The sequence below is a fragment of the Gallinula chloropus genome (genome assembly GCF_964237585.1).
Source record: "Gallinula chloropus genome assembly, chromosome: 10".
In the NCBI taxonomy this organism is placed as follows: domain Eukaryota; kingdom Metazoa; phylum Chordata; class Aves; order Gruiformes; family Rallidae; genus Gallinula; species Gallinula chloropus.
Genome location: NC_140095.1, coordinates 10,343,201 through 10,357,433, shown reverse-complemented (window position 1 = coordinate 10,357,433; position 14,233 = coordinate 10,343,201). Strand labels below are relative to the sequence as shown.

Genomic DNA, 14,233 nt, shown 5'->3' with positions numbered 1-14,233 from the left:
TTTACTTCAGCTGGATTTTGTGGCTTCATGGGAGAGCTTCTACTCGGGGCAGTTATTTCTCACCCACTTCTGCTGCAAGGAGGAGGGATTTGGTGGAGATGGGGGGATGACTTTTCTCAGCTCCTTCTCCAGTGAATTTTCACCCCTTCTTGCAGCACCCAGCACGAGATAAACACCAAGCTGAGGTTATCATGCTGAGGCGATGCTGCTCAGATTAAAGAGAAATCAGATAACTCTCATTACCTAACTGAAACTCGCTGCTAGACTTTTTATAGAGAAATGATAACGTCTGAAGCTGGAGGACTTTGCTGTCCTGGCAGACACCCTGCGGCACCCCGGCTGGCTCTCCCACCTGGCTGTCCCGTGCTTGGGACGTGGAGATGTCTGGGATGCAGAGATGCTGGGGGTGCAGAGATGCCCAGGATGCCAGGCAGAGCCCCAGCCACCACCAACACATGTGGTTTTTGGCCTCTGTGTGCTCACACCTGGAGCCTCTAGTAAGGGAAAATTCAGGCTTAGAAGTTGTCACGGGCACAGTTGATGGTTTAAATATTTTACAAATGATGTGCTTGCAAAACCTCCATCTCTACCCCATCGTGCTGACTTTCCTCATGTTTCTAAGAGTTGGACCAACCTCATCTGGCTGCCTCCTCTAATACTCTCTGTTGTAAACCTTTCCGCACCACATGCGACAGCAGCATCTCCCTGGAAAAGATTTCACTCGCTTCTGACTTTGCCTCAAGCCATTAACTGACAAACTGGCAGCTAACTACTGCTAACAAATGATTTCCTAGAGATTACTGTTTAAGTAAAAAAGGTTCCAAGATAAATAGACTCATTCTTCATGACAAGGAATTTGAATTATGCATCCAGGGGTTTGGTATGGGTGTCCAAAAACTATGCTGTGCAATCCTGGAGGTTGTTCTCATCAGCATATTACAAGCAGGTAAATAAGAGATGACCTTGTGTCCCTGGTTTAATAGCATGGATTTGTACACCATGTGCACTTGGATCATCCGGTCATCGCTTCCATCCAAATAATGCTGCCCTATGAAATTCCCATTTGGGCTGAAAAAGGGATTTGTTTGTAAAGCAAGACAAGATGCCTCGAAGGAGCTGTGGTTTTAGGGCCACCTGTAACTTGCTAAAAGATTATGAAGTTGTGATTTATTTAATACCTGGAAGTAAATAGCCTAGGAAGCAGCACAGCTTGCTTTTTTTGGGGGGTATTCCTTCTCTGATCGTTTCGGAAGCATCCTCTCCCGCAGCAGCCTGTGTTGGATTTTAGGGTTGGGAGGTTTTCTCCCCCTTTGCAAACATCACTCACACGTGAAACAATAAAGCTGCAGGACTGTCGGGGCGGGGGGGGGGAGGGGGGAGTAAACTGAGTCACAGAAAAACGAGCTCCTGGAGAACTGGGAGCTGGGATAAAACTGTGCTTCCTCCGCCGTGGCCCTGCACGGCAGCTACAAGACTATCCGGTTCCTCTGCTATAAAACTGGGTAACATGCCTCACTTCTTACCTGATTTTGAGAACATCCTGTGTTAACACATAAACAACTGGCGTTACTCATGTCTGTTTATCTGCCTATTTACACGCGGCTGACACAGCACCTGGTGCTCTCCCGTAAGGGCAGCGCTCGGCTCCCTATCAAACCAAGTCCCAGGGTGCAGGCAGGAGACAGGCAGCTCCCACCCACGGCAAATGGCAACGCACCCGCCTGGCAGCCAGGCATTTACCACCACAATCTCTGCAGGAGAAAATCTGGGGGAAGAGCATTGCTTTTGGGGTCACTCTTTCAGGGATACACCATGGCCTGCCTCATCCCTCAACACACGTTTATATGCAGATCCACATGCTGGCACAGTACAAATAGTGTATTATCATTTAAAAACAATCTGTTTGGTGAAGTTTAACTATATACATGTAGCTATATACCAGTTCCAGTTAACACCAATAGCTGGGAAGCTGGGATTGATATATCAGCTAATCTTCTGTCCTCTTGAGTGAAGAAATTAAATTCCCTCTGCAAAAACTCCTGTGTCCAGGTGCTGTACGAAGTCTCAGCCAGCAAAGTTGTAGTGTTTTTACCTGAATCCTGCTCCTAGCAGGAAAGCAGAGTTCACCAGAACAGTAGCAAACTTGCACTGCCAAATATAAACCTGGGGTCAGCCATCGAATTCATTATGGAAAACTCAAAAGAGCTTCAAAAACTTTTTGGCTTTTTCTAAAGGTCAGTATCTGTTGCACCACACATGGCATGTATGGCTAGAAGAGCCAGTGCTTAGATGGAAATGCACCCTTTAACTATTGCTGACTGCATTTAGAACTAAAGGAAATATATTCAAACTTCCTGAAGTTTAGATAAAATTATCGTCTTGTCAAGGTATTCCCAAGCCCCCCCATGCAGCAGTTTTAGGGACCTGAATTAGCAACAGGAAACACATTTTGGTGATGCTATTACTCAGCTTTTGATTCTTCAGCATTGCTAACAGCCTGCAAGCATCTCAAAACTTAAGAGCACGTGCCCATTGGTAAGGGACTACAGAGCAGGACAAGAGCTGCCCTTAAGTTAAAGCACCGTGGAGACTTGAAGTGTCTCACTGTGTCACTCGGAGCTGCACTGCTTGAAGGGTTCACGTCCTGCCCATGACAACCACGGGCACATCTGATCTGAAGGAAACCTCAGACTTGATGATTTTTGTGCCAGCTGTTTAAGCAGCAATGCCATTTTCTTTAACACCCTATCATTTCATTTGCCATCTCCAAAGCTTTCCCTCTGATGCCAAAAGCAAACTCCTTTTGAGGAAACAGCCTGTTTCCAACTGGCTTTAGAGGGGCTATGCACCTAAAACCCTGGACAGGCTCAAACCACAGCCTTCAGACATCCTCCTGTTTGAAGGTCTACATCTCCACATCCCCATCTCTACTTAACACCAGAAGAATGCAAACAAGAGATCAGCACTGAAGATTCAAACCCTTCTCAGAAAGCTATCCCTATTGTAATGATTTCAAACAAATAACAAGCTAAAACCAAAACACGACAGCCATAAATAAAAGCTGATGAGCTCTTCAAAAAGATCTCCAGTGATATCAATTGGCAGGACTCTGTTGTCTATCCCAGAGCTATGGCAGTTTATCCCAGCCAGGGCTTTGCTGCAAACACACCGAAGCCAGGAGGCTGCATCCTTTCATATTCCCAAACAAAAGCTGAGTTCTGAGCGCTGGGATGAGGAAGAGAAATTTTTGTTGTGGGTACATTGCTGGATAATTACTGCAGGTTTCATTTACTTTCTTTGGAGTACTACAGCAGATACAAAGGCCAGGTAGACATGGCAGCTCTTCGAAAATCACCTAATGCTCTAAGTTTACATTTTGACAGACATCCATGCCTGCAAATATTAGGGATGTGAGTGTCCATGGAAGGAAAAATTAAGCTGTTTCCATCAATAGGAGACAGGGAAATACAACTGATATCATCAGCCGCTGTGAAACTGGTAGCAAAGAGCAAGTTTCATGTAAAATTTAAAAAAACCCACCAAAATTACCCATTTTTTCACCAAAATCACCCATTTTCTCAACCAGAATCAGGGTTAGAAACACGGGGCTAAGATCAGAAAGGAGCACCCCAGGGAAGAGACTATTCGTGGGACCAGAACGTGGAAAATTCCATAAAGCACAAATGTTGCTAAGAATATTCAAAAGTCAAAGCTTTCTGTGGGTGTGCATGCATAGAGATGTCAACACAACTATTTCACGATCACCGAAATTGCTACTAGCCTGCATCCTCTCTGAATGGCTATTTTTAGGACTCAGCCTTTCATGTGGTATAATGATGTGGATTTTACAAGAGCATTTATAATGTGTTTCATATGGTGCACAGTCCTGGAGAAATTGCTTTGTATCAGAGAAAGTTAAAACAAAAAAGGTTTGGGTGGGTTTGTTGGGGTGGGGTTTGGTTTTTTTTTTCCTTCTTTAAATTTTATTTCTTATTTTATATTATTGCTTCTGTTTTGGATTTAGGGTTAATATGTGTATTTTAATTTATTCTACATGACAGCACTCGCTGTCCCAAAGGAAAACTCAGCACAGCACCATGCTGGATTCACCTGGATTGCTGAACCCGTGTGTCCCTTTGGGTGGTCAGATTTCAAAGCTGGCAATGCCCCACGCACTAAGCTACAGCAGGAAGCCAAAGCTCAAAGGCTGTTTTGACTGTGGGTATGATGGTGTTGGGGGCTGTGTGCTACCTCCCCCCCTCATCTGAATCAGCCTTTCTTCTTCTAGGGCAAGGCCATACATAGCAAGGTTTGTAGAAGACGATGAGGACTCCAGGCCTGGAGGTTGGTGGCCCTGCCTGTGGCAGGGGGATTGGAACTCTGTGATCCTTGGGGTCCCTTCCAACCCAGACCAGTCTGTGATTCGATGATTCTATGACTCCTCATGCCAGTAATTCCAGGGCAGAACCAACTCATCAGCCTCTCCACACTGAGAACAAGGTATTTTCATGTGGTAGATCTCACGATGGTTTATTTCCTAAACATGAAAGCAATCTCCACAGCGCCATCTCCTCAGGATTAGAATAAGAATTCCACGTTTCTCATCCTTTCTTAGCGTTTTGCTGGGAAGAGCATCTCCCCAGCGCTTCTTCCACCAGCATGTTTATGACTGCATCCCCCTTGCCAAGCATACTTTACAATCCTGGACTTTCACACTTTGCTTTTATGGAAGTCCCATCAGAGGAGAACCTCTGTTTACCCTCGTGTGTGCTGCTCCTCTGAGCAAACCACAGCAGAAAACAAATTCAACATATAGCATATAAGTCAAATCACTTAAAAAAATAAATAAAAGAGAGTCTTTTTTTGGACAATCCATGATTACTGCGTAGCTCTTCCAGGCAGATGTGTACTTTGCGTATTATAGCTCCAGATTCTCAGTGGAACAAAGGAGATACTGTTGAGACCTTTTTTTGCCTATCATTTAATCAAATGTAAAGTTGTTATAACCGGAGGGGAAAAGTGCTCTAGATACTAGTATTCAGCTTTCCTTTGGTTTTGAAAACTCACCACAGCATTGCTAAGTTTATTGTTTTGTTTAACAAAATACTAATTTTGGGACCCCGTGAAACACAATGAGCCAGATTCTTTTTGTTGCAGCTGAGCTGTGTTTAGCACAGAAGCAGCAGATGGGAGAGGAGCAGTGGTTTAAAGCCACTTTGGTGACCTCTTGCCCAGAGCCTCCAGCCAGTGGGATGCTCTGGATGGGTACTGCTAGTCCTGCCAGGTTTTGCTAACTCTCCGCATCCTCAGTATGGGCCCAATGTCCCACTTTCTTCATGAAAGCACCTCAGAGAGGTGGTGGTGGAGGAATAGTCCTTTGTAACTTTGGGAAGGGTCATAAATTAGAAAGAGCCAAAGGCAAAACTCAGAGAAAGGGCCATGGGACAGAGAGGTGGTAAGTTGCTCTGTAAAGAGATGAAGGCAAGAGCTTTGTGTCCAAAATCATTGGCAGGTGACCAAGGAAAGAGATCCTGCCGTAATCAAAGCTCGGAGGCGTGTGATGTTGCAACGACTTCCTTTAAGAGAGGTGGGTTTGTGCTGAACTGGCAGTCCCCAGGCGAGAGCCGAGACCTCGGCTGACATGCACAGAGGGCTTGGCACAGACTTTGCAGGTTCCCAGGACATCTCATCGTTCAAGCCATGAAACACTCGCCCTGCCTGGGGGCTGGAGGGAGCCGTGCCCTCCCAGACAGACCGCTGGACAAGCCAGTGGGCAGGACAGGCGTTTGGTCCTTCCTGATTCAGCTGGATTAAAACTGGAAACTAGGAAACTAAAAGCTCTGTATCCTGTTACCAACCTTCTGAGTCACCTGTCCTCCTGCAGAACCTTTGTTTGCGATTAAAAAATAGGCTATAACATGATACTTGCTGATTAAGGACAGATTTGGAAGAATGGCACATGAAAGAGCCTGTGAGGTGGGGGGAATCGCACATCCCAGCCTGGCACCAGCCTGGGCTGTGGCCAGGCTGTGAAGGTATCCCTACTGCAGTGGTTCAGCATCAGGAGGAACTGAACGGAAAGGAAGAGTTCAGGAAGCAACCAGTATCTGCTCCCCTATTTCTGTGCCCTCCACCCACCACCGGGGTAAAAGATGAGGTAAGAGCATATATACATCAGACCTGGAGAGATGCTGACATAAGTCATCTCCTGGCACAGAGAGCAGTGAGCTGGAGCAGCAAAGGCATGGGAAACCGAGGAAATGAGCAGCAAACAAAAGGAGAGGCGTTACATGATGGCTGCAGACAGCACAAAGCCTTGTAGGGGTGGGATGGAGAGAAGCTCCCATGGTGGCAATGCCCTCTCCAAGAGGACAGTGCTGGGGATGCCTGGCATCTAGTCCCTCTTCAAATCAACGCGACAGACAGGAGAAGGCAATCTGTGAGGACTTCTTGAGGGATTTGGGACTCATACATGGAGGTTTTAGTAACTGAATGGCAGCACGTGCTTGATTTGTGCACCCAAACCCACCACATGGGCACACATGATGCTCACAGAAGCACAGGTCTTTCCTCCACCGTTTCTAGCGTGAATTGTCAAGGGGGCTCAAAGACTAAGCTGTAGGAATCAAAGACTCGATCTCGCTGAATCACTCGCAGCCAAAGGGCAAAGAACTGCGGGTGTGAAATTAATGACAAGCTGTAGATGTTTCCTCAAAACTACTGATATTTCTCAGCGCTCGAGCGGGCTATAACCATCATGCCATGTACTCACGGACACACACAGTCCAGACCAGGCTGCAATCTTAGGTGTGCAGCTCACACCATCCGTACCCTGCAAACCTGCTTCACTTGCAGATCACGCCAGAGATAGAGGGAGGGATTCAGCCTGTGATTAGCATCAGGCCCTTCGCAGATGATCTATGAAGGCAGTCAACAGTCATCGGGACGGAGTCGGCAACGTCTGTTTAGTCACAGGAACACACGCGTGGTTACTGGAAAGGCTGCCTTGGAACAGCAGATGCCAGCACACTCGACTGTATATAGGGGTTTGTCAGAGTTTCCACCTGAACACAGACATTTAATGGTGCCAGCAGAATTACTGCAGGAAAGGGACTACAAGCTGTGAGGCGACACACGTCCTCCTGCCAGTGAGCACCAAGAACACGGTGCAGAGCCCTCACCACCCTCCCAACGCTCCCACCTTCTCTGTTAAAGCTTTGGCTGCCAGACCAGCTCTGTCCTTTCATCTCAGACACGGCATGTGTGCCACTAACTCTCCAATCACTTTGTTCTCCACAGCTGAAATTTTAACAATATTTAAATCCTTAACACCAGTGAGCTTTGGGAGCTTGGGCTGATGTTTGAGTTTTGCCTTTCCCTCCGAATTCTCAACTGGCTGAGCTACTACCAAGTCACAAAGAGCAACAGTTGGAAGCTTGCAGGAATGGTGCCTTTACCGTACTTGATCTCATAGCAACTCCCCCCAAGCCCCCAACAAAGCATCCCATGCCCGGGAAGCCAGTTCCAGGGTAGCCTGTGAAGGAATCCCACTGGGAGAGCAGATACTGTTGAGCTGTCTGGATCACGTGCACGCTTCCTCACACACACAGATTTACATAAAACTCACTTTTGTTTCCCTGTGACATTTTTTTTTTCTTTTTTTTTATTCCAAACAATTTTAAAAATAAGCTTATATTAGACCACACACAGACAGCACTGTATCATGTCACTGCTGCTGCTTTAACAGAACTCTCTAATTTATTTCAAAGGGAAGTTCTGCTTCAAAATTGAGGGTGTGATATGAACTGAGAAATTAACGCAAGAATTTTCCTTGGGGGAGAACCCAGGCTGAATCAGACATGCAATAAATGACCTTGGAAGCCCTGTGCCTTGGTACATCCACCTATCCGACATTATGCTTTAATATAAAAAAATTATATTTGCCATTATCCTATTCCAAGTGAGGTAGAAGAGCTGAAAGAAGTAGATTCGCTCCTGTGAAGAAGGGAACAAATTACTCATCTGTCTGTCTGTCTGCCAGGCCGTCCATCAACAGCCACCACACTCCTAAGGCTTTCTGCCGGGAATATAACAATTTATGAGGACTGAGCACTGCCCCAGTGGGGTCCCGTGGCACAAGCCCTGCCGCTGGGGATCCTGGCTGGGAAGGTGCTGGTGATGTTGCCCTTTGGTAACGCCTGCAGCTGCTGCCCGGTTGCAGCTGCCCTCCCACCACACGCATCACCTGGAGAGGGATGCAGCAGCAACAGATCCCCATCACGAAGTGACTCCAGGGCTGTTTTACCACCGTTTTCCACAGGATCAGAACTCACCACAGGAAAAAGCAATGCTAAACTACTGCCCTGACAGCACCAGCTAGGACAGAGAGACTTCTACACAGAGGCAGCTGAACTGCAGTTTTGCTTCCGCCAACTGCTGCGGGGGCAAGAGCCTCCTCCTGCAAAGGGATGGAGCAGCCTTGAGGGAAGGGGGGGTGCACCAGAAGTAGCTGTGTCCCAGGGCTCAGCTGCTGCCCAGCTCAGCTTCTGTCCAGCAAAGGGCAGCAGGAGACTTCCAGCTCCGTGCTTTTTGATCTCATGATAGACGTTTAGGACCCGTGGCCCCAGGCCAGCAGTAACTGTACTTTCATCTTGCCCTGCCCAAGGGGACATTTCAAACCCACTGAACAGGAACCAACCTCCAGGAGCCCGGCAGACCACAGCGAGCGAGCTCTGACCATCAGCATCGTTTCCTAGGCCTGCCGTGTCTCATTCAGAGGCACAGAGCTTGGGAAGGTACCACCACCCTTCTGCTCCTACATGAGCTCTGGTTAGACAACTCAATAACTAAGAAAATTAGGTAGAGTCTGTTTTCCAAGGAAATAGAGGCTCCAGGACCTTGGTTTCTCACACAGAAAGTCCAGTGCCTCAGCTTCACAGACAAAACTGTTCCCTCCTGCCTTCACGCACGCCACACGCTCGCTACACATAAGAGAGGTGCACAGAAGGCATGAAGAACTTGTGCCCTACATACGGGGCAGCACGGCTCATCCCCCTATTTTATAAACCTATTTACAAAAGGAACTTGAAGGAACATATAAGTGCTCTTTCTACCATTTAACTACCACATGGTACAAGATATAACAATGTTCAGAAAAACCCCTCGGGTCTAAACTCAATTATACAACTGTAGCAAGAAAAATATTTTAATCTGATCAAAGTGTTAACATGTTTGACCATGTCTGACCTCTAATGTTTGTAACCACCTAAAAGGCTGATGTTCTTACTAAGGATGTACCTTAATTTGATTTAAAGTCATTTGTACTATTTAAAAAAGGATATAGTTTTATGATTTTATGTTTCATTTAGAAAAATGGTTCCTCAGCTTGTTAGTATTCTTTGGAATTTTCTTGCAGATTTTTAACCAGAAAATCCTATATATTCAGCTCTGGGAAAAGCTGGACTTTGTAAGAGGCAGGAGAGTTGAAGCAGTCACGAACCACCACGCGTGCGACGCTGAGAGCCACGTGAGGAATGGGTTCTCCTGGTGCCTTGCAAAACACTGAGATTTCAGATGTGTGCAGTCTGTGCTGAGATGCTCTTAACCACGAGCGTGTCTTGCCCAGCCTGGCCAGCTGACAGGGATACACAGCATGGTCCCAAAACAGGACACACATGCTCAGCCCGCTGCCTTGTCCCCACAGCTCCGGGAGCACCTTCACCTGCACACCCTGGCCACCCCAATTCACCTTTCTCTCTTTCATGGCTCTACTTCCAGTCCAAGCTACTTGTGCATGCTCCAAGCAGCACCGCTCCAGTTGAACCACCCTAAACCAGCATTTGCCCACCAAACCAAACACCCCGGTGTCTGCTTGCTTCAGGGTGGCTCTTGCCACATCCTGCTGCTTGCCAGGGATATCAGCTGGGCTGATGTCAGGTACCCAGACATGTTTGGTGCATCACTTGGGAGGCCACCAGAGCATGTAAATAACACAAGCGGGTGTGTGTTTGGTATAAAAGAGACAGTTTTGGCTGGGGAGATGTGGGCAGCCCAGCAGGATGCTGGGCTGAGCAGTGTAACAGTTAGTGGGTTCCAACCACCTCAAGGGAAACACAGCAAAAGTGATGCTGCTGAGAAAATAAGAAAAAAAAAAGGGAAGCAGCACAGTGGTAATGCCGGTAGCGACACACCCACCCTGGCAGGCGTGCTCCGGGCCGGCTCCAGCACCGCTCGCTGCACCCTGATGGGGTTCGGGGGGAGCCCACAGAGAACCTGTGGTTTTACGGTGCGTCGCAGGGCGGGGGCTCAACCTGCAGCCTGGGTGCTGGCTGCATTTCGTCTTTCAGGTACCTGGATTTGATATTTCAACCAGGTAAATGCAAAGCCCCGGAGAGTTTGGCAAAGTACTCCCCGGTTTGTGTTTTAATTTTGGGTTTTTGGAGGTTCTGAAATTAATCCTTGCTGCAAACAGACGTTTCCAGGAAGCCTCGCTAACCAAAAAACAACCCCCCTCCCTCCGATCTCCACTCCCAAGCACACGCATGGCTGTGATACGTAACCCCATTCACTCGCACAACCCTCCTCCCTGACTCTACTTGTGCTAAAGCGTTAATTAAACACACTTTTATGGATGGTTAAGTATCTGCAATCTTGGGTCACAGATCTGACCTCCTCAATTATTGGAAGCAGCCACCAGATTATAGCCCACACTTGATGTAACATACACAGCAGCAATAAATCCATACGAGAGCAACACATAATTTAGTTGTGATAATTTTTGCACGGTCAATATAAATACAAAATTGCCCAGAATGATGTATCAGAATAGTGACTGACTGTACCAAGACTAAAATCCAAAAGACTAGTCTTTATCTGAGGAAGAAATCTTCCTGTGTCTGTTAGGTAACAGATTTTTAGCTGAAAACACGCAATCACCTTTTTAAGTCACGCAACATAAACCCACGCAGGATCCGACCAGGCCTAAGTAAAGCTGGGTGAGACAGTGGATGATTTCGGTGGCTCTCAAGGGGACGGGACCATTCCTTCTCTGCTACCTTTGTTTTCTTCCCTCTGAGTTCCGCGCAGTCTACTCACTCCTGTCTGTTGCCCCGCCAGAAACCTCTTGGGTTTTCCTTACATTATCAAGGGAAAAGGCAATTCACAAACCACAATCTACTTTTTAGCTTAATTGCTAATAAATAAGCTGTTGCACTTTGCTGCCCATCTAGTAAGGGTTTAAGATTAGAAGAAATATTCTGCTACAACGAATAGCAGCTTACGAACAGTAAGTCTGAACTTAGCCAGATTCTATGCCGGGTGCAAACTGAACTCATTGAATAAGACACATTCAATATAATAATTTAAAGCTTATCAGGAACAGCTTAACATTTTAGGGAGGTGAGAAGGGGATACCTGGATGAAAGCACACAAGGTGGGAAGCAACAGAAGGAAAACTTGTTTGGATCACGGGGACGCACGCTGGCCCTGCCTGGCAATCACATCTTTTCTTGCTGTAAACTGAAGGAAAGCTTCAAAATCTGGGGACAGCCCCCTAACACCTGCAAAGCAACTTGGGCAAAGTTATGACAGTCTGCATCCAGGGAAATCAGCTCCCCTGAGAAGGGCTATGCCAGGGTGGGGGCAGGCTCTTGGGGGGACGTGTCTCCTGCTGTGCAGGCCGGCGGGGTCGGACGGGAGGACACGGCAGTGATTCCAGCGAGCAGTATGTCATCATGCCTTAACTTGAGCTTCTTTGCCCCACAATCTATCAATTTTTCATAATGGCAGTTTATCAAACATGCTACCCCTCCAGGGAACAAAGGGGGCAATTATATATTCTTATCCCTTTACTGGTTAAAAACAAAAACTGAAATAAAACCAGTGATGCTCTGATCTCATTTACAGACTGTGAAGGCAGAATAACCTCTGAAATGAAGGCAGCAATGCCGGCTCCCTGGGAGCCACATGAGCACGGACTATCTGCTGCAATGTCGTGATGTTATTTTCTGAAGTTCTGATAGAGGTGGTGATGGGAAAAGGCAGCTTTTGGAGCCTTTAGTTTAATTGTTCAGATAGCAAAACTTATAAACAGCTGAATATACCAAATTACTAAAGCCAGTTTGACCCGAGGGGGAAAAACTTTACAGGAAGACGACAGGATCATTCCTGCAGCGGCATTAAACCTTTCCCTAAAAAACCTCTATTGCCATTTTAGAAGCACAAGATCCACTTCCTGGGCCATGGCCCACAACAGAGCCCTAACCAAAGGCAGCCCAAAACCTGGCTGTTTTACGGGCACATAATGTCAAACTAAAGTTAAGCTGTGGAACATATCCCTGAACACAAACACCAGAAGCTGCTCGCCTCCCAAGCCTGTGACCCAGAAAAAAGAAGGGGCATTCTTACATCAGCTATTAGGGTTTGATTGCTGGAGGAGTAAAGGTGAACCTAAAGGACAGTGAGGTAGGAAAACAAGCTCCTTTGGCAAGCTGGGAGCAAAGCAGGCACTTGCTGCAGAGCTTCTTTCCCCCTTCCCATTTCCTTTGGCTCGGACAGAACAGCACCCGGGCATTTTAAAAACAAGACTGCAATTTGTCAGGGGAAAAAACCCCAACCAAACACAGGTATAGGTGCCTGTCTGATACCTGCAACATACTTCAGCAATGAGAAAAGGCCACAAAACTTCTCCGTGAGGAGAGGATGAACTCACCAGAGGTGACATAGATCCATTTGGCAGGTAAGGGTCTGAGAGCATTAGGAAAGGGTAGCCAGAATATGCAGATCCTTTATACATCCCTGGGTCCTGATGCTTCATACCTGCTAAAATTAAAGCTCCCCGTCAAGATTCACCTTATGACAGGTGATTCCTTTGCCTGTCAGGGCCCCCCAAAGACCTTACAGCATATTTTGAGAGTCATTTTGCCCCGTAGTCCTCTGGGAGGGTGATGGGGTCCCGTGGGTGCGGGGTCCCAAAGGGGTGCAGTGAAAGCCTCACTGCCGACAGGAGCGGCTTTTCCTGGGGGGGAGCAGGCCGGCATCCCTCACTCCCAGGGCTTGGGGACCGGGGAGGTATTCACCCACCCCGGGGATGGCGAGCGCTTGGCTGGACGGGACGAGCCGGGAGAGGCGAGCGGGGATCGGGGATGGGACGCAAGCACACGGAGGGGAGAAGGGCTGGGGGGGTGTTTATGCTGCGACTAACCATCATCCATGTGGTCCGGGAGCTTGTCCTGATAAACCCTCTGCGGATCCTGCACACGCCTGATGGCCTGCATGGGGAGGAGAGAGAGATGCAGAGCGGGGCTGGCGGGGCGGGGGGCGCGGGGCCGGGGCGGGGGCGGCGAGGGCGGCCCGGCTCACCTCGGGGTCGGCGGCGGCGGCGGCCGGGCTACCGCTGCCCTCCGACTCGTTCACCAGCGAGGACTTGAGGTCGGCCAGGTCGCGCTCCGTGAAGGCGTTCTCGGGGATCTTCTCCTCCTGCTCGCCCTCGTCCTTGAAGGCCAGCATCTCATCCGTGGCCCCCAGGTCGTCCCCGCCGCCGCTGCCCAGCTGCGGCATTTTCCTCCCGCCGCTCCCTCCCGAGCCGCGCAGCAACTTTCCCGGCGAGTATTGTTCTCCGCCGCCCGGATCAAGCCCTTCGCAATTATTCTTTGCTTTTTTTTTTCCTTCTCCCTCAATTTTTTTTTTCCTCTTGAAAAAAAAATAAATAGATCGCTCCCTCTTGAATTTTTTTCTTTTTAAAAGTTTTTTTCTCCTTTCCTTTTCAACTTTTAAACTTTTTCCCCCCCTTTAATTCTCTTTCCCCTTTTCCAATTTCCTTTAAATCCTTTCTTTAAAAAAAAAAATTAACTATAATTGTTTTTTCCTTCTTAAATCTCTTCCTTTCACCCCCCCCTCCCTCCCTCCCCCGCCGGCTCACGGGGGGCTCGGCAGGCTTGCGGGCGGGCGGGCAGGCGTCGCGGGATGCCGGGCTCAACAGGCCCCCCCCGTGCCGCCGCCCCCCACCCCCCCGAGCCCCAGAAAGTTTTCCTGGGAGCAGCGGGCGCCAGCGGCAGCCAAAGGCACGGAGCGCCCGGTGCCTGTGTGCGAGCGCGGCGGCGCGGCGGCCAAGGGCTGCCGACATCAAAGCGGCCGCCGGGTGATTGGCAGCTCCGGGGAGGGGCCGGGGGCGGGCACACACACGCTCAGATGCACACACACACACACACACACACACACACACACACGCACACGC

General features: G+C 48.5%; 1 protein-coding gene across 1 annotated transcript in view; it reads right to left on the bottom strand.

The window, feature by feature from the left end:
- The window catches only part of LOC311195329 (transcription factor 7-like 1-A), a gene marked incomplete at its 3' end in the record, with an annotated part of 36,204 nt that extends 22,345 nt beyond the window's left edge, over nucleotides 1-13,859 (bottom strand). Inside the window, exons 1-3 of the mRNA XM_084268710.1 lie at nucleotides 13,360-13,859; nucleotides 13,202-13,268; nucleotides 12,615-12,816 (exon numbers count right to left, since the gene is read on the bottom strand). Coding sequence (XP_084124836.1) covers nucleotides 12,615-12,816; nucleotides 13,202-13,268; nucleotides 13,360-13,557 — 467 coding nt within the window. The 5' untranslated portion in view covers nucleotides 13,558-13,859. The remainder of the gene's footprint in view (nucleotides 1-12,614; nucleotides 12,817-13,201; nucleotides 13,269-13,359) is intronic.
- Between the last annotated feature and the right edge of the window lie 374 nt (nucleotides 13,860-14,233).